The 26,606-nt window shown below is 40.7% G+C and overlaps 1 protein-coding gene and 1 long non-coding RNA gene across 5 annotated transcripts in view; both read right to left on the bottom strand.

Annotated features, from left to right (window-relative positions):
* Positions 1 to 20,644, bottom strand: part of PANX2 (pannexin 2) — a 32,375-nt gene extending 11,731 nt beyond the window's left edge. For 2 of the 4 annotated variants that reach the window (XM_034421038.3, XM_087874225.1), the window contains exons 1-2: positions 19,194 to 20,644; positions 18,352 to 18,678 (exon numbers count right to left, since the gene is read on the bottom strand). In XM_034421038.3, coding sequence (XP_034276929.1) covers positions 18,352 to 18,577 — 226 coding nt within the window. In that variant the 5' untranslated portion in view covers positions 18,578 to 18,678; positions 19,194 to 20,644. Of the gene's footprint in view, positions 1 to 1,533; positions 1,616 to 18,351; positions 18,679 to 19,034; positions 19,069 to 19,193 lie in introns of those variants that run through there. The other 2 variants (XM_087874224.1, XR_015729005.1) reach the window with 2 other exon arrangements.
* Positions 1,534 to 11,375, bottom strand: LOC148112922 (uncharacterized). Its single transcript, XR_015729006.1, has 2 exons — positions 4,410 to 11,375; positions 1,534 to 4,372 (listed from the first exon to the last, which is right to left on the bottom strand). It is a non-coding gene; the product is annotated as an uncharacterized LOC148112922 (long non-coding RNA).
* Positions 20,645 to 26,606: the final 5,962 nt, after the last annotated feature.

Here is a 26,606-nt window from a genome sequence, read left to right on the forward strand (position 1 = left end):
CACTCTTTGCACACAGATACCATAAAATACCACATTGATCTTAATAATTCCCAAATATTAATGGAACACGACCTATCAAAGTCGCAAGGCAGAAAATTGTGAACCGTCTGGATTTTTATTCATGCATGAACAAACTCTATACACAATCTTACTAACCTAAATTGCATTTGATGCAAATAAAACCATGAATAGGTAAATAAAGAATATATAGCATGCTAAGCAACGCCAAGATATTTTACTGTTGATTTTTATTATTCAGAATAGTCCCATTCCTTATTTTTAATTCATTGATCCAATATATTTTCTCTCCCCCCCCCACTTTTTGGTAAAACCATGCTCTCTATTCTCACTGTTTATACTTCTGTGCATTTGTACATCCAGGGATGTCTGCAGGAAGAGTCAAAGAAGTCAAGATGGTGGTTGGGTCACAAAGGGATGGGAATTTGACCATATAATCACAGTCACCATGGTTTGTTTGTTTTTTTGACACCCTCCTCCAAAAGAGATGCCCCTGCCCCCTGTACTGATCCCACTCTAGTTGTCTTAGAATTCTTAGAAGGGTTACTAAATTCTCTTGGATAGGTACTGTTGTTTGTGAGTTATTGTTACAGTTTTATTTTCCTTTTCCCTTTCTCTCTCTCTGTGTAGCTTTTAAGTAACATTACATTAATTTACATATGAATGTTGTCTTTTCTTTCTTCCTTCTGATTATCTTCCTTAATACATTTAATGTGGAAATGATAGCTGGCTTTTGATTGTAAATAAATGTTATATTTAATATGATTACACCTTTGGGATAAAGCTTACAAGCACACCAGGAAAAGTAAGAATCAATTGTGATATATTTACAAGCAATTAAGTTGGGGATAGGTTTTTTTTTTATCATTAAGGAAAAAACTGGATTGATCTCATGTTGCCTGAAACAGGATCTACTCCAATATAGTCAAAGAGTTTTACAATTTTTATGGCTTATGTTGCAGCAGCTGGCAGCACTGAGGCTGCCTTGGCCAATTCTTTAAAAAAAAGAAGAAACTAAACTGGGTTTCTCCTGATTAGTATTTGGATGAGAATCAAGGAAATTCCCTGATTGAACAAAATCTTGGAATGAAATAACAACATATTTCTGTATTGTTGAAAATAAAACTACACTAGCATAGCTATGAAGTCTCACTGAGAGATGAAATTGATTTTTAAAAAAGAAATAGGATTTATATGGAAAAATCCAGAGTAAACATGTATTTACTGAGTTTAAACATATACTCTAGCAATAATACTGAACTTGGCCATGATTTGATCTTTGCAGTAGAAGACATGAGCATGAACATAAAGGTTTTGCATGCAAATAAGAGATCTCATGTATGGTCCCATTGCTCCCTGCAATAATGCTCTGTTGTTTATCATCCATCTTTAGTAGTCATGCAGAAATGCTCGTTAGATGATGACTGTAATACACCACATGGTTACTGCAATCACAAGTCTCCCAGAAATCTTAGCCAAATGCAGTTCACAAAAATAAGAATGCAACCCAGCACATGAATTATTATCTTTTATTTAATGAATAGTAGCTATTCCTTTGTTACTGAAAATATTTTTAAATTCCCAGATCCTCTTCTTTCTGAAAAATAAATTAAAAGTTGGTTAATACAGTTTAAATAATGTTTGCATTGGTTTGCTACAAAACTTATCTCTGAAAAAAAAAAAGTGAACTCATGATTTACATATCAAAGAGCAGATTCTCTTACATGGTTGTTATTAAATAAGTAGATAAAGTGAAGGACTTTAATGATCATACCTTGATGGTATAAACATAATTAACAGTGGTTAATTTGGGGGGGGGGATAAACAATGATGTGGTTAGTCCTTTGGACTTGAGAATCACTCTCTGGATTCAACCATGAAACTGTCTGAGTGAATATTGGTGCTTTTGAGTTGTTTGATATCTTCCCAGTTAGAACCAGAGAGTTTAAGCACTAGAAGGGATGTTGGATATTATGTAGTCCAACTCCCCACTTACTGCAAGAATCCATATTACAGCATTCCTAACTGATGGACATATAGCTTTTGTCAGGGGTTCTCTGCCCGGTTACTGGGTGGGCATGGCCATGGTGGGCATGGCCTACACGGCCTCCTGCACCACGGGGGGGGGGGATTTTTTCCCTCCCTGGGCTCCGGAGGCTTTCCTTGAGCCACTGGGAGGGTGAAAACAGCGTCCCCAGGCTCTGGAGGCCCTCTGGAGACTGGAAATGGGCCTGTTTCCGGTCTTCCCAAACTTCCAGTAGGCCCATTTTTAGTTCTCCCCAAGCCTCCGTGTGCACCCTGCACTTACCTGCATCCAAAACGGGCCGTGTGGGGACTCCTGGGAGGGGAGGGTGGGGCCATCCAGGATTAGGATTTGGGGGTTCTTCAAACTGCACAGAATCTTAGCTAGAAGTTCTCCCAAACCCCTGCGAACCCCCAGTAGCCCACCCCTGGCTTTTATTTAAACATCTTTAGGAAAGAAGAGTCTATTACCTCTCAAAGACATCCATTCTGTTTTAGAAGAGATATTAGGATTTTTTTCCCCTGGAGGTTTAACTGAAAGTCAACTATGATAGAATATCTAACAGACCTTAGGAAAACCCAGGAAGAAGACTGTTATAGAGACCCTCAGCCCAGGGCAAGGAAGAAGTATGAGAAAGATTCAGACCAACTCTATCTTAATTATGCCAGATCAAAGTTAAGCAGAAAACTGCATTCATGGGCTTTCCAGATTCTGTTGGAGCACCCTAAAAGCAATAAAAATATTTTGAGAAATCTAGGATATTCTTGTTTCCTAAATTGGCCAGCCTCACACAGCTTGACATCAGATTCGCTGTATTTTAAATACATTGTTTCTTGTCCTGTTTTCTAGAATAATTCTGAACAGTTATGTCCTGTCTTCTACCTACAGTTATTTGAAGACAATTGTATCTCTTTACAGTCTTTTCTCCTGCAGGTTAATCATACCCAGTGCCTCCAATTGTTCCTCTTAGGTTTTTCTGCAAGGACCAAAAACAATCATGTACGCTTTTCTTTGGACATGCTTCAATTAATTGATGTTCTTTCTAAAGCAGGGCTTTCCAACCTTGGCAACTTTAAGACTTGTGGACTTTAACTCCCAGAGTTCCTCAGCCAGCAAAAAACCCCTATTCTAAAGTACCATGCTCAGAATTGGATGCACCACTCAATACACTAAGGAGACAATTAAACAGAAAGGAACTATGACTTTTCATAATCTTATTGAACTATGATCTTTTCTTGTTATCCTAGGATTCTTGTAGAATCTACCACCAACTTTTTCCTAAGCTTCTAAGAAGTCAATAGCTTGTTTTTCCATGCCACTTGTAGAAAAGACGAAAAATACTTTTGTCTATGGTCAAAATGGAGCTAACCCTTAGCAAGCTATTAAGAAAGTCTACTTTTTACCAAGTGAGATGGGTTCTACTCACTCAATCCTCATCCTTGTCCCTTATAGTAGCAAGGCAAGTTATTAAATGCCACTGACACGCCTGTATTGCTTGTTTATCCTATGTCCCCAGCTAAAATATTCTGAATCATCCTTTGTCTACTGATTTAAATATGAATTATGATTAACCACTCTCATGTCTGTAGTATTGATTCTTCTCTTCTTCCAGGCTTTCCCTAGAAATTGGCCAAATTCACACATTATTAAAAACTAGAGTTGCTTGTTAATTGTGAAGAAGCAATGTCCTAGAACATGCAGCCTACCTACGCTGCTTCTCCATCTGCAGAAACAGGTACTAGTAATTCAGACATCATAATCTAGTATGACACCTACCTTTGAAATCCTAGTTGGTTACTTTCCAAATAATAGAGGAGTATAAATTAGAACTTACTGGGTTGAGCATGCTTATGATTTTGGCAAGTTTAGAAAAAAAAATTACACAAGACTTCTGGATTTGGCAATTACAAATTATCACTTCCTAGTTGGTTTTATCCACTGTATGAAATGAGAATAAATGCCTATGTATGTAAACAGGCAGCCCATTCATTGGTAAATAATGTGCAAAGTCTGTCAATATCTGGTTCAATTCCAGTACTGTCTATGGTTCAGAACTGGCAGTACTCCATACTCCATACTTCCTTATGCGAGTTATGAGATGCTCTTACTGTTGGGGAGCGGGAGGTGGAGATATTTTTTCCTGACTGGGGCCTATGCCTGTGAAAAAATCCTGCCATTGAAATCAGTGAAATTTGTAATAGGGAGGAATCAACCCCATCTGACATTTTTAATTTAAATCGCTTGTTTTCCCCTTTCAAGTTACCCTACCCACCAAGATTGTAAATGTTGGTTTTGCCTAAGCTTCAGATAGGATAATGGAAGCCATACAGTCTGCAGGTTGCCATAAAGAATCCAATAAAAGGACAACAGAATTTTTGCAATATACTTAGCCTTAACTAGGATTCCTACTGCTGTTAAAGGAAACCAAAGAAACAAGAATCCACAGATCTTCTAAAGATTTGGAATCTGGCATGCAAATTTCCTAATTCCATGCATGGAATGTCTACAGAGAGGATCTGGTCTGTTCGCTCAGTCTGCTTTCTCTATCCTCTTGCCTCCTCACTGGTTAAACAAATCCACAAATGCTGAAAACTATTCCATTTTTCAATTCACACATGTAGTACTTATTAATGAATAAAAGATTTGTTTCCTTTCAGGTCCGCTTCAGTTTTGTGATTCCATTAGCAATTCTATGTACTTTATTGACTGCAATATACATGTATATGTATATCAGGGGTGAAATCCAGCAGGTTCTGGAGAACCAGTAGCGGAAATTTTGAGCAGTTCGGAGAACCGGCAAATAAAACCTCTGGCTGGCCCCAGAGTGGGGTGGGAATGGAGATTTTGCAATATCCTTCCCCCAGGAGTGGGGAGGGAATGGGGATATTGCAGTATCCTTCCCCTGGAGTCACGCCCACCAAGCCACGCCCACCAAGCCACACCATGCCCACCAATTCATGCCCATAGAACCGGTAGTAAAAAATTTGGATTTCACCACTGATGTATATTTATGTATATATGGATGTATGTGGAATCACAAAAGTAGACAGGAAGTGGACAAAGACCCAATCTCATGTATTTTTCTTTCCATATGTTAGTGGAAAGGTAGTCTAAAATGGGTACTCCATAACAAAATTAAGCAAAAGAGACATTAGAGAATCCTGTTGAGCTAGAATTCTGGAGCTAAGATTTCTATTAGCTAATATTGTGGCTACTCTGAGACAATGCCTCCAAACACCAGAAAAACAGGTAATTTCTATTTGGAATTCAACAACCTAAAAGAGCAGCAGATGGAATAACACTTTGGAAATGTGTTTAACATAGTATCTGGGATAGCCACTGACAGGTGGGGATTAGTCATTCTTCTTTGGCTAGAGCCAAGGGGAGGGAAAGAGTGAGATCTGTAGAGCACAAAGACAGATTGTTCTTACACCAGAAAAAGGGACAGAAAGTAAGCCCTGCAAAAATCCAATAGAATTAAGACACAGTCAAAACTATTGCCTCCATAGAACCTCCCCTCCATACCCAATACCACTTTTGCAGCCCATAGAGACCCCCATATTGTATGAGGCTGAATATTTCAGACCTTTTTTTTTTAGCTTGGGAGATTTGAAGGCTTTTGAAAAGATAAAATAAATTCTACAAGATTAGCAAGACCCTAGACACCCAGAGTACCTGTAAAATCCAAATGTCACCAAATTGGACTAATTTTTTTTCTTTCCTTCTTTAGGAGGTTCAAAAAACAGTATACCTCACAAATTTCAACTTTTTTCCATGCGAACAACAAAAGCAAACCCCTGGGTTTCAAAACATTGGCCCTACCCACTCTGGTGGCTTCATAACATCATTGGCCACACTTTCTCTTGACACCAAGGGAAGGAGAAGGAATATTTATTTTTATTTATTTGTCAAGAACGTATTAGGTAATAAGTATAAACATGGATTGGATACATGAAATAGATACAAATAGAGGAAACATTAGGAGAGGGACGGTAGGCACGCTGGTGCTCTTATGCCCCTTAAAGACCTCTTAGGAATGGGGTGAGGTCAACAGTAGACAGTCTTAGGTTAAAATTTAGGGAGTTTTGGGCTGAAACCACAGAGTCAGGTAGTGCATTCCAGGTATTGACCACTCTGTTGCTGAAGTCATATTTTCTGCAATCGAGTTTGGAGTGGTTCACTTTAAGTTTGTATCTGTTGTGTGTTTGTGTATTGTTGTAGTTGAAGCTGAAGTAGTCATTGACAGGCAAGACATTGCAGTTAATGCTATGAAACTTGTGTATTTATAAAAACACTTTATGTCATGGAAGTACCATAGCCTTCAGTATCATAGAATTTAGCCCCTGCTGTGCAATCCTCTATGTTCAATACAGAACGTAGCAGCCTCTGCTTGAGCATGTCCAGGAAAAGGTTTCATCACCTCTTCTACTGCTGAACAGACTCTACAGTTTAACTGCTTTTATACACTGAGATTAGCATTTGATCTCACTTGGTTCAATTTACAGAGAGTTATATTCTCTTCTTAAGAGACAGGGCAGAATCCTGACCTCCTCTGCATTATCTCTTTCCAAATTAATCAGGTTAGAAAGAAGATCAAGATGGGAATGTATGAGGAACATGGCATTTAGAATTATTTCTAACTCCATTACTTGCAACAGCCCTAGCAGCTTCTCTGTTTTCTTCTGCGCAATGAATATATTTCCTCAAAATTTCCTAGAAGGACTTAATTTGTAGTTTTTTTTGTAGTTATGGCATATTGTTGAATTTAGACATAATTTGTGATCAAATAAAATCCCAAAACATTCTTCTCATATACTATCATCATGTCAGGAATATTGCACATTTGATTTCTCTTCCCTAACATATACATTTTTCATTAGCTACCTATCAGCCCATCAAAATAATCTTCAATCTTGTTTTTAGGAACTTTCACTCATTTTGTATTCCTCTTTTAATTAGCTTCATTCAATTGTATTTATTATTGGTGTGAGAAATAATTGTGAGTTACTGAAACCTGCTTTTTTGAAGTTCCAGGTATATATTTGGCTACCTTCAACTTTCCCTCACCTTTTATTTTGCTGGGCAGTCTACAGTAGACACCACCAACAGTACTGCTTTTATTCATTTTTTAATTTTATTTTAATCCAGGAGCACCAAGTTTATATTGAACTTTTGTACACATGTAGCTTTTTAAACATAAGACAATTCTTTCTTTGTATTGGTTTTGTTCCTTTAGACAAGTGATATCCTATTATTTTATTCCAACCATGAAGATCATCTGACCACATTATGCTTCTTAAACATTTGTCTTTCAGCAATCAGCGTTTAATCTTATCTTCAAGCACCCTCATATTACATGATCAAAATTCAAGTGTTTGGCAACTGGCATGTACTTAGAATAGTTGCAGTAGTACAGGCTTGCTATTTGTCACCTTCCCAGAGGGCTTTCATTAGGCAAACTCAATGTGAAAAGTCACATTCACTGAATGACCATGGCAAAAAAGTCATAAAAATGAGCATGACTCGCTTAATGATTGAATCGCTTAGTGATGAAAGTTTTGTTCCCAACTGTGGTTGTAAGTTAAGTACTACCAGTGTTTAGGTATGTTCAAAAGCTAGGTAAGGCACAGGGTTCTAAATTTTTTTACTACCGGTTCTATGGACGTGGCTTATTTTGTGGGCGTGGCTTGATGATCATGTGACAAGTCTTTAGGATTTAGCAGAGGTACTGGTCTACCAGGCTTTTAACTGCTTGCAGAGCTGTACCGGTCTACTCATTTGTTTTTGGAGGCACTGGTCTACCCATTTATTTTTGCAGGCACTGGTCTACCCATTTATTTTTGCAGGCACCGGTCTACTCATTTGTTTTCTTTTAACACTGATCAGCTGTAGGGCGGCCCTTTGAAGCCCCATGGCAAAAAGTTTAAACAGTTTTTTTCCCTCTAGCTGATAGCTGGGAATCAGGAGGCAGCAATAGATTGGGGGTGGGGCCAAATAAAAGGTAAGAATAATGCAGGGGGGGTGGGGGCCCAGAACTGGTTCGGTGACGTCATATCGTCACCGCTACCGGCTCGGTGGAACCGGGCCGAACCGGGAGGAACCCACCACTGGTAAGGCAGCAGAATTTTGGATTTAATAAGAACTTCCTACATTTATGTTCCTCCAGAATAAAGTGCTTTAAATATTTTTTAAATATTAATTAATATTTGCCACAGTTTCAAAACTTGAACTTCAAGTAAAAGAAGCTGAAAGACCTATCTTTCAGATATGCAAAAACATCTGTGTAATTCTTTGCATTTCTATATGTGTTAAGAATGTGGGGATACAGGTGGACTAAACTGAGGTAGTTTTGCCATACTTCTGTCGATGCTGTTATTGCCCAAAGAGGCATGATTATAAAAAAATTAAATTATGGTGTGGAAAATGTTTTGAATGCAAACAACCATGGTTTGAATTCAAAATGTCCTGTTCTGAATGCGAGATAGTTGGTTTTAGAATGAAATGAGCTCTTTTGATCACTCTTTTGAAGTTGTTTCAAGTTCAATAATTCAAAACAGATTTTTCAAACCTCAAAATCAGGAGTACTAAACTGGAAACAATATGAACTTGAATTTTTCATTAATGCTTTAATTTTGAATGAGAAGGTTGGGACCTTTTCAGATTTATTCGTTAAAAAAAATAAACACAGGATTTAAGAACCATAAATATAGGCAGATTAAGTATGTTCAAGTTATAATCTTCCTGAATTTTTCTTTGTGGGACAAGTAGTTTGGCTGTGGTTTCCTATCCCTTTTTTGGAACAAACAAACAAGCCAGCAGTTGCATAGATCCACAATCTAATTTTAGCACATCAAAGCTACAGCTTTCATTTGGTGTGGCATCAGCTCACTCTGATTAAGTCGCTATCCTTTCTCTTCTTTCATCATTTCAGACTAAATTGATGCTGCACCATTAACCACAACCTTCCTCTTGTTCAAACAGCAAATCATCTCAGCCAAGACTGAGAAGGAACATTGCATGATATTTGAAGATATTTTACAAATAGGCTTAGCTTACTTAGCTCACTTAAACGAATGTTGAAAAGCAGTCTCTGGGATCCAATAATAGCAAAGTCAGAATAGTACACATGATTGAAAAGCACTGAAGCTGCAAAAATCTATCTATCTATCTCTGTTTTGAATAGTCGCTCAACAAGGCAATTGTTAACCAAGGACTACCTATAAAAGAAAACTAATAAAGTTGACTGATCAGATGTATCACTTACTGGTTGTCTCCACTATTTTCTTCATGAGAATGGAAAAGGGCTGAATTAGGAAACTACTAAGAGATACAAAAACACAGCATTCATGAGCTTTCTTTGATGCAATTAGGCCATTTCAAATACAGATAGTCCTTGACTTACGACCACAATGGACCCCAAAATTTCTGTTGTTAAGTGAGGCATTTGTTAAATGAGTTTTGCCCCGTTTTATGACCTTTATTGCCACAGTTATTAAGAGAATCATTGCAGTTGTCAAATTAATAACCTGATTGATAAGTGAATCTGGCTCCCCCATTGACTTTGCTTGTCAGAAGATTGGGACACAGCAAAGGTCATAAATATGAACCAGAATTTTGATCACATGGGGATGCTGCAAAGGTCATAACTGTGAAAAATGGTCATAAATCACTTTTTTCAGTGCAGTTGTAACTTTGAACAGTCACTAAATGAATGGTTGTAATTCGAGGACTACCCGTATATGCAAAAGGAAAACAGAAGGCAAAACATGAAGATTGATCTAAGTACAGTTTATTTAGTTTGTCCACCTTGTAAAAAAAGACAAAACTAGAACACATTTGGGGAAAATGTTCTATATTAAAAAAGTGGCATGCTTATGCAATCTTTTCTGGATATCAAACACAAGATTACAATTTAACATTATATAAATGGTTTCATTTTAATATCTATCCTTCTGTTTCTTTGGATGCTGTAATTCCAAAATTACTTACCCATGGCAGATATAATAACCATCCTTTCACTCGGATGATGCAGCTGCTAGGAAATGAAACCTTGCTTTAAAGCATGATGAATAATTTACCATAATGAGCCATGCAAGTCCAGACAAAATTGGATACAAATGAAGTAAGTAGCTAAAGTGTGAGGTTTTAACAGTCTCATGCCGAAGCTCAATTATTTTCTTTTTTCCCAAGGAAAAATGGTAAAAATCTGGCAAAGTTGCCAAATCTCATGAAATTTCAACTGAGAACTGTAACATCTCGTGACAATAGGCAGTTGTGGTATCTGTATGCCTTTTCTACACCAGGAAAAGAAAAATCCTTTTTTGTTGATTTGGGTAGTAATTATTTTTTAAGCCAGTTATTAAAGTTGCTTCATATTTTTTGTTGCTACTTTAACACCCCCTAATTTTTGAAAGGCTGAATTAAGAGTTGGGTTTTCTCTGCATCAAAGTAAAAAAAAAAAATCTCTTTCTCTAAAGCATGTTGCCAACATGTTCAAGTTCCAGATGTGCCAGAGCTACATTTCCCCAAATTCCCAATTGAGTTTGTCCACAAGTGACTGAAACAACTATTAAGTTTAATGAGAGATAAAGGCAACACAAGATGCTCTCTAATAAAAACTTGGGGGGGGGGCTTTAGGATGCTTAACTTGTTCTGGATTGTGCCTTTGTTTTCTCTTTTCTTGTTAAAAAACCCTACAAACAAAACTGGGCACATTATATCTGACACCAAAACAAACAAACAAACAAACAACAGCAACCAGTCTATCATCACTTACACAATCCTGCCTATAGCCCTTCTGCAAAAGAATTCACCAATAAAACAGAATATTACAATGAGCTAATTGAGCAATTAAATGTCAGCTCCATGAGATATAAGGAACTTTTACTCAATCATTCCAGTATTTAAGGAATACGGGAATAAAACCCCATTTTTTCTACCAATCTTTTAACTATTCACTAATTTTAAGAATTTTGTCTTTAATTTGAATATTTTACTAGTTTTATTACCAGGCTTTACAGCTTCTGTTTTAATTGTTGTAAATTTCTTTGGGTGCTTATGAAAGAAGATAGGTTATAGACTCAACAATTGATTGATTGATTAAATCAATCAATCAATCAATCTGCTGGTGGCCTGTTATTTATTATTTTTATCCTGCTTTTTATCCTTTTTTATCCTGTCACCCAATTCTGATGACAACTTTCGCTGATCTCAAAAAAACAAGCAACGATCAACTTGACCATTGAAATGAAAAAAAAAAAATCAATTAGATGAAAGCAATGTTAAACTATTTCCATAATGTTGCCAAGGCAGCAGCATCTATGCATCCAGGTTTTCTCACCAAGCTGTTCTTGGTTAAAGGGTTCTTTAATTCATGGCAGTCTTGTAAATAGGATGTAAGAAATTTACTTGCCCAATGGGTTTTTGTGGACTTTACTGTTAAGACAGAAACAAAGCATGGATTTTTCACCAACTCAAACACTGTATTCATTACTTATTAGTTTCTCTTTCCCCATTTATACTTATTATCCAGAAACATTAACTGAAATATCATTAGCTGCCCTAATCTCTGAGGGTTTAGTTAGCATCGATGAAAGCTAGGATTGTTTTCTTCTTGGTTATCTGACACTACAGCCCTAAATATGCCCACCCCAGAAGCCCATCAAGAATAATGCTATCTATTCCCAATGATATTGCTAGATAATTTAAGCTTCTATAAGCACCATGTTATTATAAAAAAGGTGTAAATATGAACGTTTGTAACTGTGCACCTCTCCATCCAGAAGGTAATTTTCTTAAGGAAGATTGTCTTCTTAAACTAGATCAGGGGTCAGCAACCTTAAACACTCAAAGAGCCACAAAGGTCCTAACCGGAAGCCCCCCATTCAATTCTGAAACCGAACGGAAGTCCGGTTCCCCTACCATAGAGTCTCCTCCTAGCATGGCGTCCTTTTTCCTCTACCTGTCCTAACCGAAAGCCCTATCAGTTGTGGAGCTGACCAGCGACAGGGAGCCGCAGCAGAGAAAGAGCCACATGCGGCTCCAGAGCCGCAGGTTGCTGACCCCTGAGCTAGATGAAGAGAATGTTAGAGTAGCAATGTCTCTCTAGTGGAAGTGTTTCTGCTTAAGGTGTTTGAATAATGCAATCTTAAAAAGCCAGAAGCTCCACTTAATCATAATCAATAATATTCCAAAATAAATACATATAATATTGCACTTATTTTAATGGATGTATGGAGAAAAAGTTCTGAATTTGTAACTCAAAATTTTTTCTTCAGCTAGATATTTTCTCTGCTATCTCTGGAGTGCAAAGAATTGGCTTCATGACTCCCAAGATTCCTCTCAAACAGACAAAGCAAAAACTGGAGTTGTAGGTGGTTGCGGCAAATTTATGGGGCAAAACTGTGTGATTTCAGTCACTGTAAGAGCTCAGGTATCAATTTCCTTCCTTAACAACACTGAAATCCCCAATTTCAAAACTGGACCCTGCCCTGGCATGTTTTGAATGTGGCTTTCAACATCCATTGTTAAGCCTAATGTGACCCTCAGGCCAACAGAAGTAGAACATTTCTGTCTTGTCATGGTTCTTCACTGATTTGGCACTATAGAAACAAATGAATAAACCAAATCTGAGCCACTGAGTTCAAATTATAGTCTTTTCTAGACAGCCAGTCAATCACCATCTGAGCCTCTATTTCAACTACCTTTGTGTGACAGGCTGGCTAACACTTTTTTTAACAGCTTGCAGCCTAGATTTCACCTCAGTTACATGCCTGCAAGTGATTAAAATGAGAAACAAATAGGAGAGAGAGGGAGAGAGAGACAGAGAGGGAGAGAGAGGGGGGAGGGAGAGGGAGAGAGAGAAGGGCCAATGGAATGCTATAAATGAACAGTTTCATTGTGCAGTCACTTAAGACTCACAAGTTCAGTAGGTTAATCACACATATCCATCTAATCTAAGTTCAAATATCATGCAAATGTCTAATCCTAGAATAAAACTTAGGTAAAAACTGTGGTTGTTTAGCCTATGATCTAAGTTTGGACATCGTACAAAATTTAATCACAGCCCATCAAGAGGTTTATATAAAAATGTATCTATAGCTCACAGTAATGTAGATCACGTAGTGTGATTACAAGAGTTGTTGCTTAGCAATAAATATGGGATAACTGCATGTTAGCTGTTAACATAAAAGTAACAAACTTTTACAATTTTTATACTACTATATTTGTGTCGAAAACCAAGGCACTTCCAGGTTGAAAAGATTAGTTGGTGACATTACTGTTGTTTAGGGGATGCTTGAGAGGGCTCCTTTCATATCCCTGGTATTTTCCCACCAAAGTGGTACCTATTTATCTAGTTGCATTGCATGCTTTCGAACTGTCTGATATCGTATAGGGTCTCCTGCTTGAGCAGGGGTTGGACTAGAAGACCTCCAAAGTCCCTTCCAGCTCTATTCTGATTGATTTATTGATTGCTAGGTGAGCAGGAGCTGTGACAAATTGGTGGGAAATCATTCCTTTGGGATATTGGGTTTTGCTCTTGGCTTTTGAACTGCCGAGTTGTAGACCTCTCAACGGTCTTCTGACTCAGCACTGTTTTAGCACCTGTGCCCCCCTCATTTCTATAGATAACGTTCTTTTCACATCCAAATTTTGTTAGATCAGATGTGAACTGATTACATTAACCTATAGAACCCCGAGAAATTCACAAAAATAAAAAATACCAATTTCAAGAACATAACATGGAAATAGGTATCTGTTCTTGAAATAATAGCAATAGCAATTAGACCAGCATGGAGGGGGGCATGATAATTATCTTCCAGTACTTGAGGACCTGTCACAGAGAAAAGGGAATTAACTTATTATTCCGAACATCAGGGGCAGGACAAGAAGTAATAGGTGGAAACTTGTTAAAAAGAGATTGAATCTAGAAATAAGGAGAATTTTTCTGACAGAGAACAATTAATCAATGGAATAGCTTGCCTCCCAGAATGGTGAGGGCTCCATCATTTGAGGTTTTCAAGAGTATACTGTACAACCATTTGACTGGGATTGTATAAAATCTCCTGACTTGAGCACGGGGTTGGACTAGAAGACTGCTAAGGTCTCTTCCATACCTATGATTCCATGTTCTATTCACACCAACAGAAATTAGCCCTAGAACTTACTTCTGGCTATACATAGCCCAGTAAAAATACCCCAATAAGTTAAGGTTACTAAACTAAATGGCTTCACTAAAAATCTAAACATAGTAGTTAGGTAGATTTTAACAGCTAATATGATTTATTTTCTAACATCTGTGAAATAAATGAAACAAATAGGTCTATCAAGCTAAAATCATAAAGTATTTAAATGCCTCATACTGATTTATGTAACATCTACTTAGAACATTCTTTTAAGGTGTTATTCTTATAACACCTTATTTTTTAAAAATGAAAGTTCACCACACATAGAATTTCAGGTTCGTCTGAGATTTTATACAACCAGTTCAATATGAGAAAATCAGTACAGAATTAGATACTTCTCATTTATTTAACAGACCGCACACATTATCCTTCTGCTGGCCTTACATCAACGTCCAAGGGAAATTGTAATGGAAGATACAGCTAAGGCACAGACTGCTATACAGTAGTGACTTCAAAGAAAAAGCAAGACTCATAACAACACTCAACTTCTCATTTATATTACAACCTTTATGTGTATTTTTCTTTAGGGTACTACAAGTAAACATGTCTATCCCTCTTGGAAAAGAAATCATGCCAGACGCCTGGAGCAACAGACTAATATATAAATGTAATACATGGCCCTATCTTCTGCTCAAGATATAAAAACAGTATCTTCTACTGCTGTAGATCTACTACTGTATTACAAATGAAAAGGATCAGGATATCTGGGCGATTGTCTGTCTGTCTGTTTTTCGAAATCAAAACTGAAAACACCCTTGAATGCCTTTAAGGAGTCTTTCCAAATAGACATCTTCCAGAATTCCAAGTGTGAGAATTATCAAAACTCTTAGTCGAAGACCTTTCTTGCTGGGGAATGCTGAGCACTGCAGTCCTCACACATCTGGAAAGCAGCCAGGTTGGGGAAAGATACCTTTGGCATGCAAGAAGACATCTCCTAACAAGTCTTACAAATGTCAACAGCAGGTCAACTATAAATATCGCAGCCTCCATGAAAACAATAACTACCCTAAATCTAAAGAGCCTTGGTAGTACAGTGGTCTAAAGCACCCTGTTATTAACACAGCTGTCTGCAATTACTGCAGGTTCGAATCTCACCAGGCTCAAGGTCGACTCAGCCTTCCATCCTTTCTAAGGTAGGTAAATTGAGGACCCAGTTGTGGGGGCAATAAGCTGACTTTGTATAAATATACAAAAGTATGAAGGCTATTGCTTAACGCATTGTAAGCCACCCTGAGTCTCCGGAGAAGGGCGGCATATAAATCAAATTAAAAAAAAAATCATTGTGCTAAATCAGATCTTAGGGAAATAGTTTGTGGCAACCTATGTAGAGTTTCCATCACTCCAAATAGGCAACAGAGAAGCCATTTTAGCTGTCTATCTTGCCAAAATGGCTATACATATATAGTAAAATAAAATTTCCTTCTCACCCTTATGGGTGTTCTTTGTACATAAAAATAGATAAATGAAGAGAATTAGATTAGCATTCTAACAGGCCAAATCCAAGGCACCAATGAGTTGGAAATACAGCAAGAAATGAAATAAACAACAGAATAAATGACTATTCCGTCGGCACATAATGCATCATTTCTTTTAGCTCATGTAGAACACATGGGCTATCATGCATTTGCTTCCTTCAGATGTCAGACTGAGACCATCTTCCTGTGAATTCTTTTCATGCCTTAGCATGAAATCCAGCTGGGTGACTTTGGGCCAGTCATCTCCTTCAGCCCAGCTCTTCTCACAGGATTGCTGCTGTAGGAAAAATAGAAGGAAGGAAGGAGTACTAGGGATATTTGCTCCTTCAGTTACCTATACAGTAATAAAGGTGAGATATAAATCTAATAAATAAATAAAATAACCTTGGGTGACCTTCCCCAAAGGACCTGCCAAGGTGGTATTGTTCTGCAGGACTTTATAGGTTGAAGTTGTACAAAAGGGGTTGAGGTCATCAAATTCCAAAGTTTTAATCTTGATTTATTTTTTATGTTGAACGTATAATTTTAATCTTTTTAAAAAATGTGTGTGTGTGTGTGTGCATGCAGCCATTTTTGATTGGTTTTGGCCCCCTGTTCCTATGGACAACCCTGGCTAATGTGATCCTTTGACAAAACTATTTTAGAAAGATTATTTAAAAATAGAAGGACACATAAATATGGCTGTTCTAGGGAGCAGAATTTTTCTTCCCTCCAATATCTCACCACGACATATGACGTGTGACACACACAAGCACATGACAGCAGTTTTCTCTGCCATTCCCACACTCTGGCCATGTATCCTTCTGCATCCTATCAGGTGACAAACAGGTTTTAGCAATCTCTCTCTCCCCCCCACCCACCTCTCTTTCTGTATGTCTTTCTGCCCGTCTCCTCATGAAGTTAACTTCATCTCAGCTCCAGTCATGAGTGAAACAGACATAAGCCATTCTTAACTGTACAGGCTGTCATTAAATATTGTTCTTCCTATTATTCCAACACTGCCTAAAGGCAGCCTTAAGGTGAATAAAATATGTTCTGTCCCCTATTATCTTGGAGGAAAGTCAGTAACTAGAAGTGACTTGAAAGACAGCCATAAGAATAGGATAGGAATTGGCAAGAAAAGCAGTTCCATGCTGACACCCTACCAAAGAAAGGTGGAAGTCCATAACTCAGGAGAAAGAAATTTTTTCCTAAACACATCCCCTGCTTTGCCCTTCTATCCTCCACCCCCAGCATGGGGCATCAAAAAAATTAAGATGGTAGCCACACCCATGTAATCAAATTCCACCCCCTTTTTATAAGCGCCATCTTGACTTTTTTGATGGCCACCATGTTGATTTTTTGGCGCTTCTGCGGCCACCCAACCCCCAATTTTCTCCTCTTGCCTTTTCAGTTGCAACTTTACCCTAACCATTATCCTTACTGTCAATCCAAATATAATGTCCACACGTGTCTTTTGCATGCCCAAGGCATTTAATACACCAAAGTAGCCAGTCATCTTGATAAAACAAGTTTATAAGAAGGGCACCCTTACTGTTCCTGAAGTACAGATGTGGGGCTGGGAGACCAAAGATTGTGACTGTATTGAATTCAAGACTGACCCTTCTTTTTTCCTCACACTCTTCATCCCCTTGGATATACAGTTGGTGCTCGACTTGCAACCATTCGTTTAATGACCAAAGTTACAACGGCAATGAAAAGAGTGGACTTATGTCATTTATCAGACACTTATGACCACTGCACCCTCATGGTCACGTGATCAAAATTCAGACGTCTCATAATTGTTTCATCTTTATGAGGGTTGCACTGTCCCACGGTCATGTGACCACCTTTTGGGACCTTCTGACATGCAAAATCAGTGGGGAAGCCAGATTCATTTAACAACCGTGTTACTAACTTAACAACTGCAGTGATCCACTTATAACAACTGCGGCAAGAAAGGTCGTAAAACGGGGCAAAACTCACTGTTTCGCTTAGCAATATAAGTTTTAAGCTCAAATGTGGTTATAAATCGAGGACTACCTGTAGTGTTTGTTATACAGCAGGGGTTCCCAACCCCGGGCCGTGGACTGGTACCGGTCCATGGCCTGTTGGTAAGCAGGCTGTGGAAGCAGCAGGCGAGCGCATGAAGCAGGGGTGGGTTCTAAATTTTTTTTACTACTGGTTGTGGGTGTGGCTTGGTGGTGGGGGTAATGTGACTGGGTTGGCGTGGCCAACTTTTTAAAAAAAAACTTTTAAAAGCATTTTTTCTACAACCTTAAGAGGTTGCAGAAAAAATGCTTTTCGAAGCCTCTGAGGATCAGGCAACTCAGCTGGGATCGCCAGAGGCTTTTAAAGGCATTTTTTTTCCCTACAGCCTCTTCCACCGCTGCTCTACAGGCTTGACCCCTTGTTACCGGAAAGCCAACTGGACCTTGCTTTATTTGCAGTGCTCTTGCTGCAGTGCCAGCTCACAATTCTGGATGGGAATGGTTATGCACACCGCCTCTTTATGGGTCTCCTTCTGCTTAGGCTCACCACTTTAAATAGCTGTCCGGCAGGCAGAATTTCAACAGGTGAAGCTGGTCCCGGTCCTTAGATCCTAACGCCCGTTGGATTTCCCCCCTGCCACCTGTCCTTGAAACCAGCTCGTCCCCCAGCCTACTCTTACCGGCGAAGTTCTTGGTGAAGACCAGCGTGACGAGGACAATCGGGATGAGGACGGTGCCGATGGTGACCACGCGGTCAAAGGGCAGCTCGAGCTTCAGCTGCACGAGGAGCGCGGCCAACGAGCCCGTCTTATCGTCTTGCTGCCCGGGCAAGATCAACTCCTTCAGTTTCTCCCCAGCCAGCAGCGCCGTTGCCATGTCCGGATGGTTTTCGATGATGTGTTGCATAAGCGGCGGCGGGTCGGAAGGCACTCACCGGGCTCCAGGTAGCCGGAGCAACGGCGTCGTCGCCTCACCGGAGAAGATCCGGAGCCCGAGATGGGCTCAGCCTGCGGGGAGGAGACCAATGAACGCGCCCGTGTAGGGAAAGGCCGAGGCGGGCGGCAGGGAGGACGCGGCCCGAAGGAGGCACCATATTCTTCGAAGAGACAGCACGGTCTACTACCGAAACTGCGGCACCGAGGCCGGGAGGCTGCCCGCGCGCTATCGAGAAGCCTACTACATCCCCCCCCTCCCGCTCCACCGCCTTCCTTCCCCCTTTTCCCTTTGGTAACCCGGACTCGGAGGCGACGGCGAGGCTGCGGCTGCAAAGCCGGCCTACACACAAGGGTCGGTTCTGCCTCAACCGACGCGAGCAGATGGAACTGACGCGGGGGGTGGGGGGGGGGAGAAATGCCGCCCTCACCCTCACAACTGAGAGGAAGAGGTTCCGAGCAAAGCCCAAGCCAGGTGTTTTTGCTGGGTCGTAAAAAGAGCAACGGGGGAGAAAGGAGGCGGGAAAGGAAGGGGGGGGGGAAGAAAAAAAAAGGTTTACTGCGGAACCACCAGAGTCGTCCTTAGTTACCTTGTGAAGTTTGGGAGGCGGGCAGGGAGGCTCTCCCGATCCACGGCGGGAGCGCGAAAGCCAAGGTAGGCATGAAATTTCCAGATGCTGCTGCTGCTGCGGCAAGGATGAGAAAAAAACGCCGGCCTGGAATTTCCTCTTGGTCCAAAAGGGAGCCTGTCCCACCAACCCAGCGCCGAGTCGCTTTTCCCTCCTCAGATTAAATAAACAAACAGAAACAAGAACAGCAGCAACAACCCTAGAAGGACGGCCGATTTCTTTGGGCTTCAAGTTATGTCGGCGGAGACGCGGGATTTCCCCTCCGAGGCGGCAGCGCGCGGAGCCCAGGCAGGCGAAGGGAGGCTGTTGCCGCAGCGCTCGGGGCGGAAGGATGCCCGGAGGCGCCGAAGCCCAGGCAGACGGTGGCGAGAGGTCCTTTAAGGTCTTCGCGTCCACATCTGGAATTCGCATCGCTTGGCAGCCGCGGGAGGCGGGGCTGCCGGCTTTGCACCGGGCCGGGCGAGAGAACCGAGAGGGGGCGGCAGTGGTCGCCGGCATCACACGGCACTAAGCTGCCGAGTCACTCGGCGCACCCCCGCTGCGACTGGCGGGACGGCAAGGAAAGGTCGGGCGGGCTCCCCCTCCTCCGTCTGGGGCTGCGGCTAACGGCGGTCCGTTGCCATTCCCACGACCTGCCTCCCGCGCACACACCCACACCCCGATTTTTGGGGATGTGTGTGGAAAGGCGGGGTTGCGGGGGAAGGAAGGAAGGAAGGAAAATGCAGCGACCTGAGGCGGTGAAACGTCGCTATATCAAACGCAGCTGGTGGCTTTTTTTTTTCTTCCCTTCTCCCTCAGGTTGCCCGGTTCCCCCCCCCCCCTCCTCCGAGTTCCTCTCATTAGTAGCTCTCCGCTTCAGTTCTTCTGCAGGCTCACCTAGAAATTAATTCCAGCGGTCGATGGCACTCAGGCGCATGCGCCAAATCAGCGGATCGAAGCTGTAGGGCTAGGGCTTCTTGGAATGGATTAAAATTCCTGGTTCCAAAAGCATTGCTGGGATATTCCATCTCTGGCAAACGTTGCCTGAAATTTAGGCAGAATCCAAGAACCGTAGGCAGACGAGCCGGCGTTGAAGATTGAAAGGAATATGGGCAGGATTAAGTTGCAATACAACCAAAGAGATAAAACTCTTATTATCTCTAGAATGGATTTACCCATCCATTAAACCAGGACAGTTAAGGTTGGATATGGGTTAGTGCAGGGGTGCTATTCAGTAGGTTCTGGAGAACCGGTAGCAGAAATTTTGAGTAGTTTGGAGAACCGGCAAATACCACCTCTGGCTGGCCTCAGAGTGGGGTGGGAATGGAGATTTTGCAATATCCTTCCTCCAGGAGTGGGGAGGAAATGGGGATTTTGCAGTATCCTTCCCTTGCCATGCCCACCAAGCCACACCCACAGAACCTGTAGTAAAAAAAATTGAATTCCACCACTATTGTAGTGGAATGGAAGGACTAAAAAACATTCCCAGGCCAGTCAGAGACAGTTTATTGCGCAAGGTTCAGAGCCAGATTTGTACCTGAAGCTTTGAACTAAGAAAGAACTCTGATACAATGGTTTTTATACATTTCTAAGACAAAGGATTCAGTGAGATCATACATTTTCCATATATGGTTAATCATGAGATCATACATCCGATTTTCCTTCTATGGTTACATTCACTGTTAATAAGTTCATCTAATTACTTAAAGCATTAATCTTAGTTTACAAAATTATCTTAGCCACACAACTTTTCTTAAGTGCTCAGAGTCGCTAATGGGAGAGTTACTACTGTCCTTGGGTAAATTCATTGGATTAAGTAACTCTTTGTAACATATAGGTCTTTGTGTCATTCACAGTCAGGTCACTCAGATGTTTTTTCATATAGCAGTCCTTTCCGTGACATCTAGGTATCAGAAGATATATTACCACTTAAAGGGGTTTAACTGTTTGTTAATGTAATTTCCAACAAGCACTTTCCTCTCTTATAATAATTTGAATAGATAGGGTCTCTCAGAGTTCATGTATCCAAGCACGTCTTCCCCTTATAATAATGTGAATAGAGAGGGTCCCCCAGAGCCCATATATCTGACTCTGTATGATTCCTATTTTATTCACATTATTTCTTTTATCTACATTATTCTTTATTTGCTATTTACCTCACTATGGTTAGTGTGACTCCATCCAGCCACTATGGTTAAATGAAGCAGTAGCTTGGGGAACCAAATCAATGCTTAAATTCTCTATTAGATTCTTATTTGCAATGATATAAATAGTTTCTTATAAGCTTTGGTCTAAAACAAGGAGGTCTTTAACATTTTGGCTTGCCTGGACTGCATTGAGTGAACGGAAATTGTCTTGGGCCACATATAAAATTTATAAGATAGTTTTATAATATAAAATCACATAACGTTAAAAATTATGATCTTGTGGGCTGCAGGTTGGACATGCCTGGTCTACAGTAAGATAAGGAACTGCCTCCAACTCCCCTCTCTTCCCCTGTCTTCTCCCTCAACTCTCCAATTTTGGCCACCCTGTCCCTTACCTTGTGTTGCAGCAAGCAGCACCAAAACCATGCAGCTCTGGGATTGCTTGCTGTGCCCTGGGAAGCTGAAGTCAGCTCAGCCCAGTCCAGGTCCCACTTGACACCCAGCACTCTGAGACCCCTACTGTCTTGTGCTCCACCATCCCAGCTGGCCATCACCGCTGTCTTTTTGCTTCTGCTGCTACTGCTGAGGTGTGTCTGGGCTGTGAGGGATTGCTTTGTGCCTTGAAAAAGGGAAGAAAAAACATAAAAGCAGCTTAAAGTTGCCAGAGTATACCAAAACAGTTCTTATGTAGTGTTCCAGAGCCATGTGGGACTGGCTTTGGGGGGGGGGAGAGGGGAGAGGGAGAGGTGAAAGCAACTTTTTCCCCTCAGAATGCAAAGCCAGCCTCAGCCCTACTCAGGAGTTATTTGCAAAATAAGGAATGGGATGAGATGGGATGGGACAGGACAGGACAGGAAATAAACTGTTTGCTCTACTCCAGCTCAGGGAGGGGCTGCTTTCTGGTTTTTTTTTCCTTTTTCCCCATGCAAATCTAGCCCCATACAGCTCAAGAGCATGGCACAAAATTGTGTGTTGGCACACTCCAGCTTTTTAAAGCTGGTTTTGTCACTTTTTCATAATGAAAATCCAGCTCCATGTAGTCCACTAGCGACATGCCTCAACAGTGGGAGGAAAAAAACAGCCGGGGTGGTCGTGCAGAGGCAGCAGGGACCAAAAGGACAGATGGGAGATAGGCCAGTGGGAGGAATTGCAGCACTGTGAGATGGTAAGTGCAGGTGGGCTGCAAGTGCCTGAATTTTGATCACAAGACCGTGGGGACCCTGCAATAGCTGTAGCTTTGGGCATGGGTCGAAGATCCCTTTTGTTGTGGCCCGCCAGTGGCCAGCGGAGCTGGTGGCAGACTCAGACAGTGAGGAGTTTGGGGAGGAACATGGGCCAGTCCTGGAGTCTGGGGAAGGCTCTGATGAGGGCTCTGCGTCAGAGGCAGAGATGGGGCCAGGGCCGTCTCACAGTTGTCAGCTGCTTTTGGAGTCGGACATCTGTGGAGCAGAAGAACAGCTGGAGCCTATTCCCAGTGTGCGCATGCGCAGAGCTGCCAGGAGAAGGGAACAGCTAAGGAACAAGAGTCGACTCAGGAGTAAAGCCACAGGTGGACAGTGAACAGCCCCTCTCATAGGGAATAGAGGAGCAAAAGGGGAGGGGAGTTTGCAGGAGACAGTTTGCTTAATTGGTTCGTGACTCTCAGACACTTCTTGCCAAGTTTTAAAGATATCGGCCTGGCAGCTCTCCAAGCCAGATAAGGTCTGTGACTGTAAATTCTCCCTTGAAAGACTTTGCTGGATGTGAATGAGAGGAATTCACAGTTTTTGTCAGGACAAGGAGTCTGCTTCATGCTCTTGGGAAGCCTAGGTCAGAATACCTTTGTTCATTACCACTGTAAATTTGAACAGTTGTTGAACGAATGTTGTAAGGTGAGGACTACCTGTACATGTATTGTTAAAGTATGTCTTTGCTGGCCTGATTTTGGCTACCTTCTTGACTTTATTGATCCGCTTCCTGTGGACATCTCTGTTTGCACAACAAACACTTAAGAGGCATGTTATGACCCACTCAAAATAAATTTCTCAATATTTCAGTTAAAAATGCATTGATGGCTATCACTTCAGGAAGCTTAGCAAGCCACTTCTACAGCTCTGGGGCTGTAGCAGAAGCAGTCTTAAAACAAGATCTGGGACATTCAAGCAGGTCAGTGAGAAAATGGATGAAGGACAGCTATATGGATTTTGAGCAGCTGAGATATTTAAATCCCATAGAAATTATGTGGCAGGACCAGAAATAAACAATTAATGTCAGGATACTCTCAAATATTATTGAATTGAATGGGCCAAAATTCTCATACCTGGATATAAAACACCAGTTAAAGAAAACATTTGCATTTATATTTATTGCAGCTAAAAGTTGTGCAGCTAATTTAAGAATTCTAAGAGTGGAACTATTTTGTCAAACTCACACATTACAAATTGGATAACTGTGAAAGCATTTTTTTTTTTTTTACAGTACTACAATTGTATCACATATGTGTTTGTATTTCCACTATGGTAATTTTGTCTGCTTCAGAATAAACTCTTTTGTGCAATCATTTGGGTTCAAAACACATTCATGTGTGATAAACTTCTTGTACTGATAAAAACACAACTCATGTAACTCTACTGTATGGACTTATCGATCTTGTTTTCTTTGTGACAGATATGTTCTGAAATGTTTTCTCAGTATAATAGCTGCAAATCCATGTAATTTCCCATGTTAAACCTGCTTCATTTTTTGGGAGATTAACTGAGATAGGCCAAGTCTTCACACAGAGTTGAACACAATTCTTTAAATTTTACACAATTGGATACTTATTCTTCAATTTTTAATTGTTCTGAAAAGCCATAAATCACATTCCACAGTGTGATATATTAAGACAATTCCAGTATAGGAGTCTCATTTGATCCATCACAGTGGTGGAATTCAAATTTCTTTACTACTGGTTCTGTGGGCGTGGCAGGGGAAGGATACTGCAAAATCTCCATTCCCACCCCACTCCAGGGGAAGCATTCTGCAAAATCCCCATTCCCTCCCCACTCCTGGGGGAAGGATATTGCAAAATCTCCATTCCCACCCCACTCGGGAGACAGCCAGAGGTGGTATTTGCCGGTTCTCCGAACTACTCAAAATTCCCGCTACTGGTTTTCCAGAATCTGTCAGAACCTGCTGAATAGCATCCCTGGTCCATCATCTCAGGCATTTTTGGAGATGGTTCTAATTTTAGATAATTGCTTTTGTTCTCCATTATGACTAGAGTAAATTTTTTAAATTATAGAATACTATATTATGTTATTTGATGTTAAGATATCTTTTATAGTGCATATTCACTAGATTAGGATTCTTCATACTTGTATAAAGTTCTACGAGAACTTGATGAGGTTCTACAAGAGACTAAGAGCGGTGAGACTGAGACTGTGTTTCATTCAAACACAGCCAAATTCTCTACCAGGAAAGTGCTCATTCCTGAGTTGTAGCAGTGTCAGTGTTGATGGAAGTCATTGCTTCAGAAGATCATCTTGTTAGGAACCCTGGCAGCAGGACTGTAAGAACAACCTAGGCCTGCAGCTGTTGGTCATGAGGTCCACAGCTTGATGAGCCTCTGACTCTTCCTCAGAGGAAACAGCTGATTCAGAAGAACCAGGTCATACTGGCTAGGTCTTCCATCTTCAGCATATTTTGCTTTGTTGGCATCCTGCCATAAAATGTGGCGGGAGTAGGGGTGGGTGGGACGAGAGAGATTAGGACTGGTCAAGGTTGGAGGATCAGGGGAAGAGGAAAAAACACAGGCTTTGTGAGGGAATATTCAGATCCAGCTTTGCTAATAACCACTTGACTTTAGTAAAGCTTTCACTTTAAAAACAGAGTTAAGGATCTTTCCTAAATGCAGGTCGGGTTAAGGGATTTGAAAAACTCCCTTGGATGCATAGTTTTACCTTTCCTTTCTTTATGCTAACAGGAAAATCTGTATGGAAAATACAGTGACATCTACTATTTATAATATTTTGCATAAGAGATTAGAATTCTATAATTCTAATTTAAAATTCTAATTTCTCTGTTGAACCTGTAGTTTTCCAACATTTCTAGCAACATTAAGTAAGTTACTGGTGATGACTAGATTTTTTTCCTGTAAAATCTAAATCTCTTGACAATGTAATAAACACATTTCCAGTAAAACCATAGCAGAACATCAGCACCATTTTAAAGTGATGGTAAACAGACAATATATAATCTTCTGAGTCACTGAATGAGGCATATATGGGGGAAGAATTGCTTAGGTAACATAAATAGACTTACCCAAGAACAAAATCTGCACCACTTTGTATGAATGTTACATGAATAATTCAGAATGTAATCCAGAGTCTAGAACTTGTAATGCTGGATCTTCATATATAGGTTCCATCCAGGACATTTCATTGCCACTCTTCAAATCTTTGAAACCATTCTTGCAAGAAACCATAATCGTTCACACCACAGCTGGCCAATGGGGAAAACAAAAATTGGCCTCCAAACCCTATCTCCCCTCGTCTGTTAATTTATACTGATGAAAAAAACAGATGACTACAATTCTTACAGAGAATGAGGAAACAGCCTGCCCCCAAGAGACACCAGGAAGTTCCAAGTGTCTCAAATGGCCAAACGGTAGCTTTCTGACTTGAGACTGGTCACTGAGGTCCCACATCTATGGTAGTTCTCCTCTGGGTAGCTAGGAAGCAGTGGGTGTCGCTTCACTAACTACAGCCAATCAATGTTGGGAAAGTGTTTTGCATGGGTAAATCTAAATCTTGATTTTGGTGTTGCTTTATTTACTCATAATTTTCTGGAAGAACCAGGAAGACAAAGTTATTTGCTCCATTCACTTCTTCCCATAATATGGTTGAGTATTCTATTCTGGGTTGCTAATTTCAGGCACTTAAAACTTAATTACCTTGAATTATCTTACAAGAGGACAATTATTGTCTTAAAAGGGGATAGTTGTGTGTGCTTGACTGCATTGCATATAATACGGTGATGGCTAATCCACCCCAGGGCTTAGAAAAAATAATCATTGCAGGTAAGGCAATGATTACTGATCATAATACCTCTATATTCCTTGCCAGATCTGAATACCAGTTGCTAAGGAACCTGGGATGGAAAGAGCTGTTGCATTCCTACCCTACTGTGGATTTCCTGTAGACATCTGTTGGATGCTGTGGGAACCCCCTTTGTTAGTTTATCTTGACTGTATTTTTAGATTCTAAGTCTCTTCAGCTGGAGGTCTTTC

Source organism: Pantherophis guttatus, chromosome 7 (genome assembly GCF_059756535.1).
Source record: "Pantherophis guttatus breed Tessera chromosome 7, ASM5975653v1, whole genome shotgun sequence".
NCBI lineage: Eukaryota > Metazoa > Chordata > Lepidosauria > Squamata > Colubridae > Pantherophis > Pantherophis guttatus.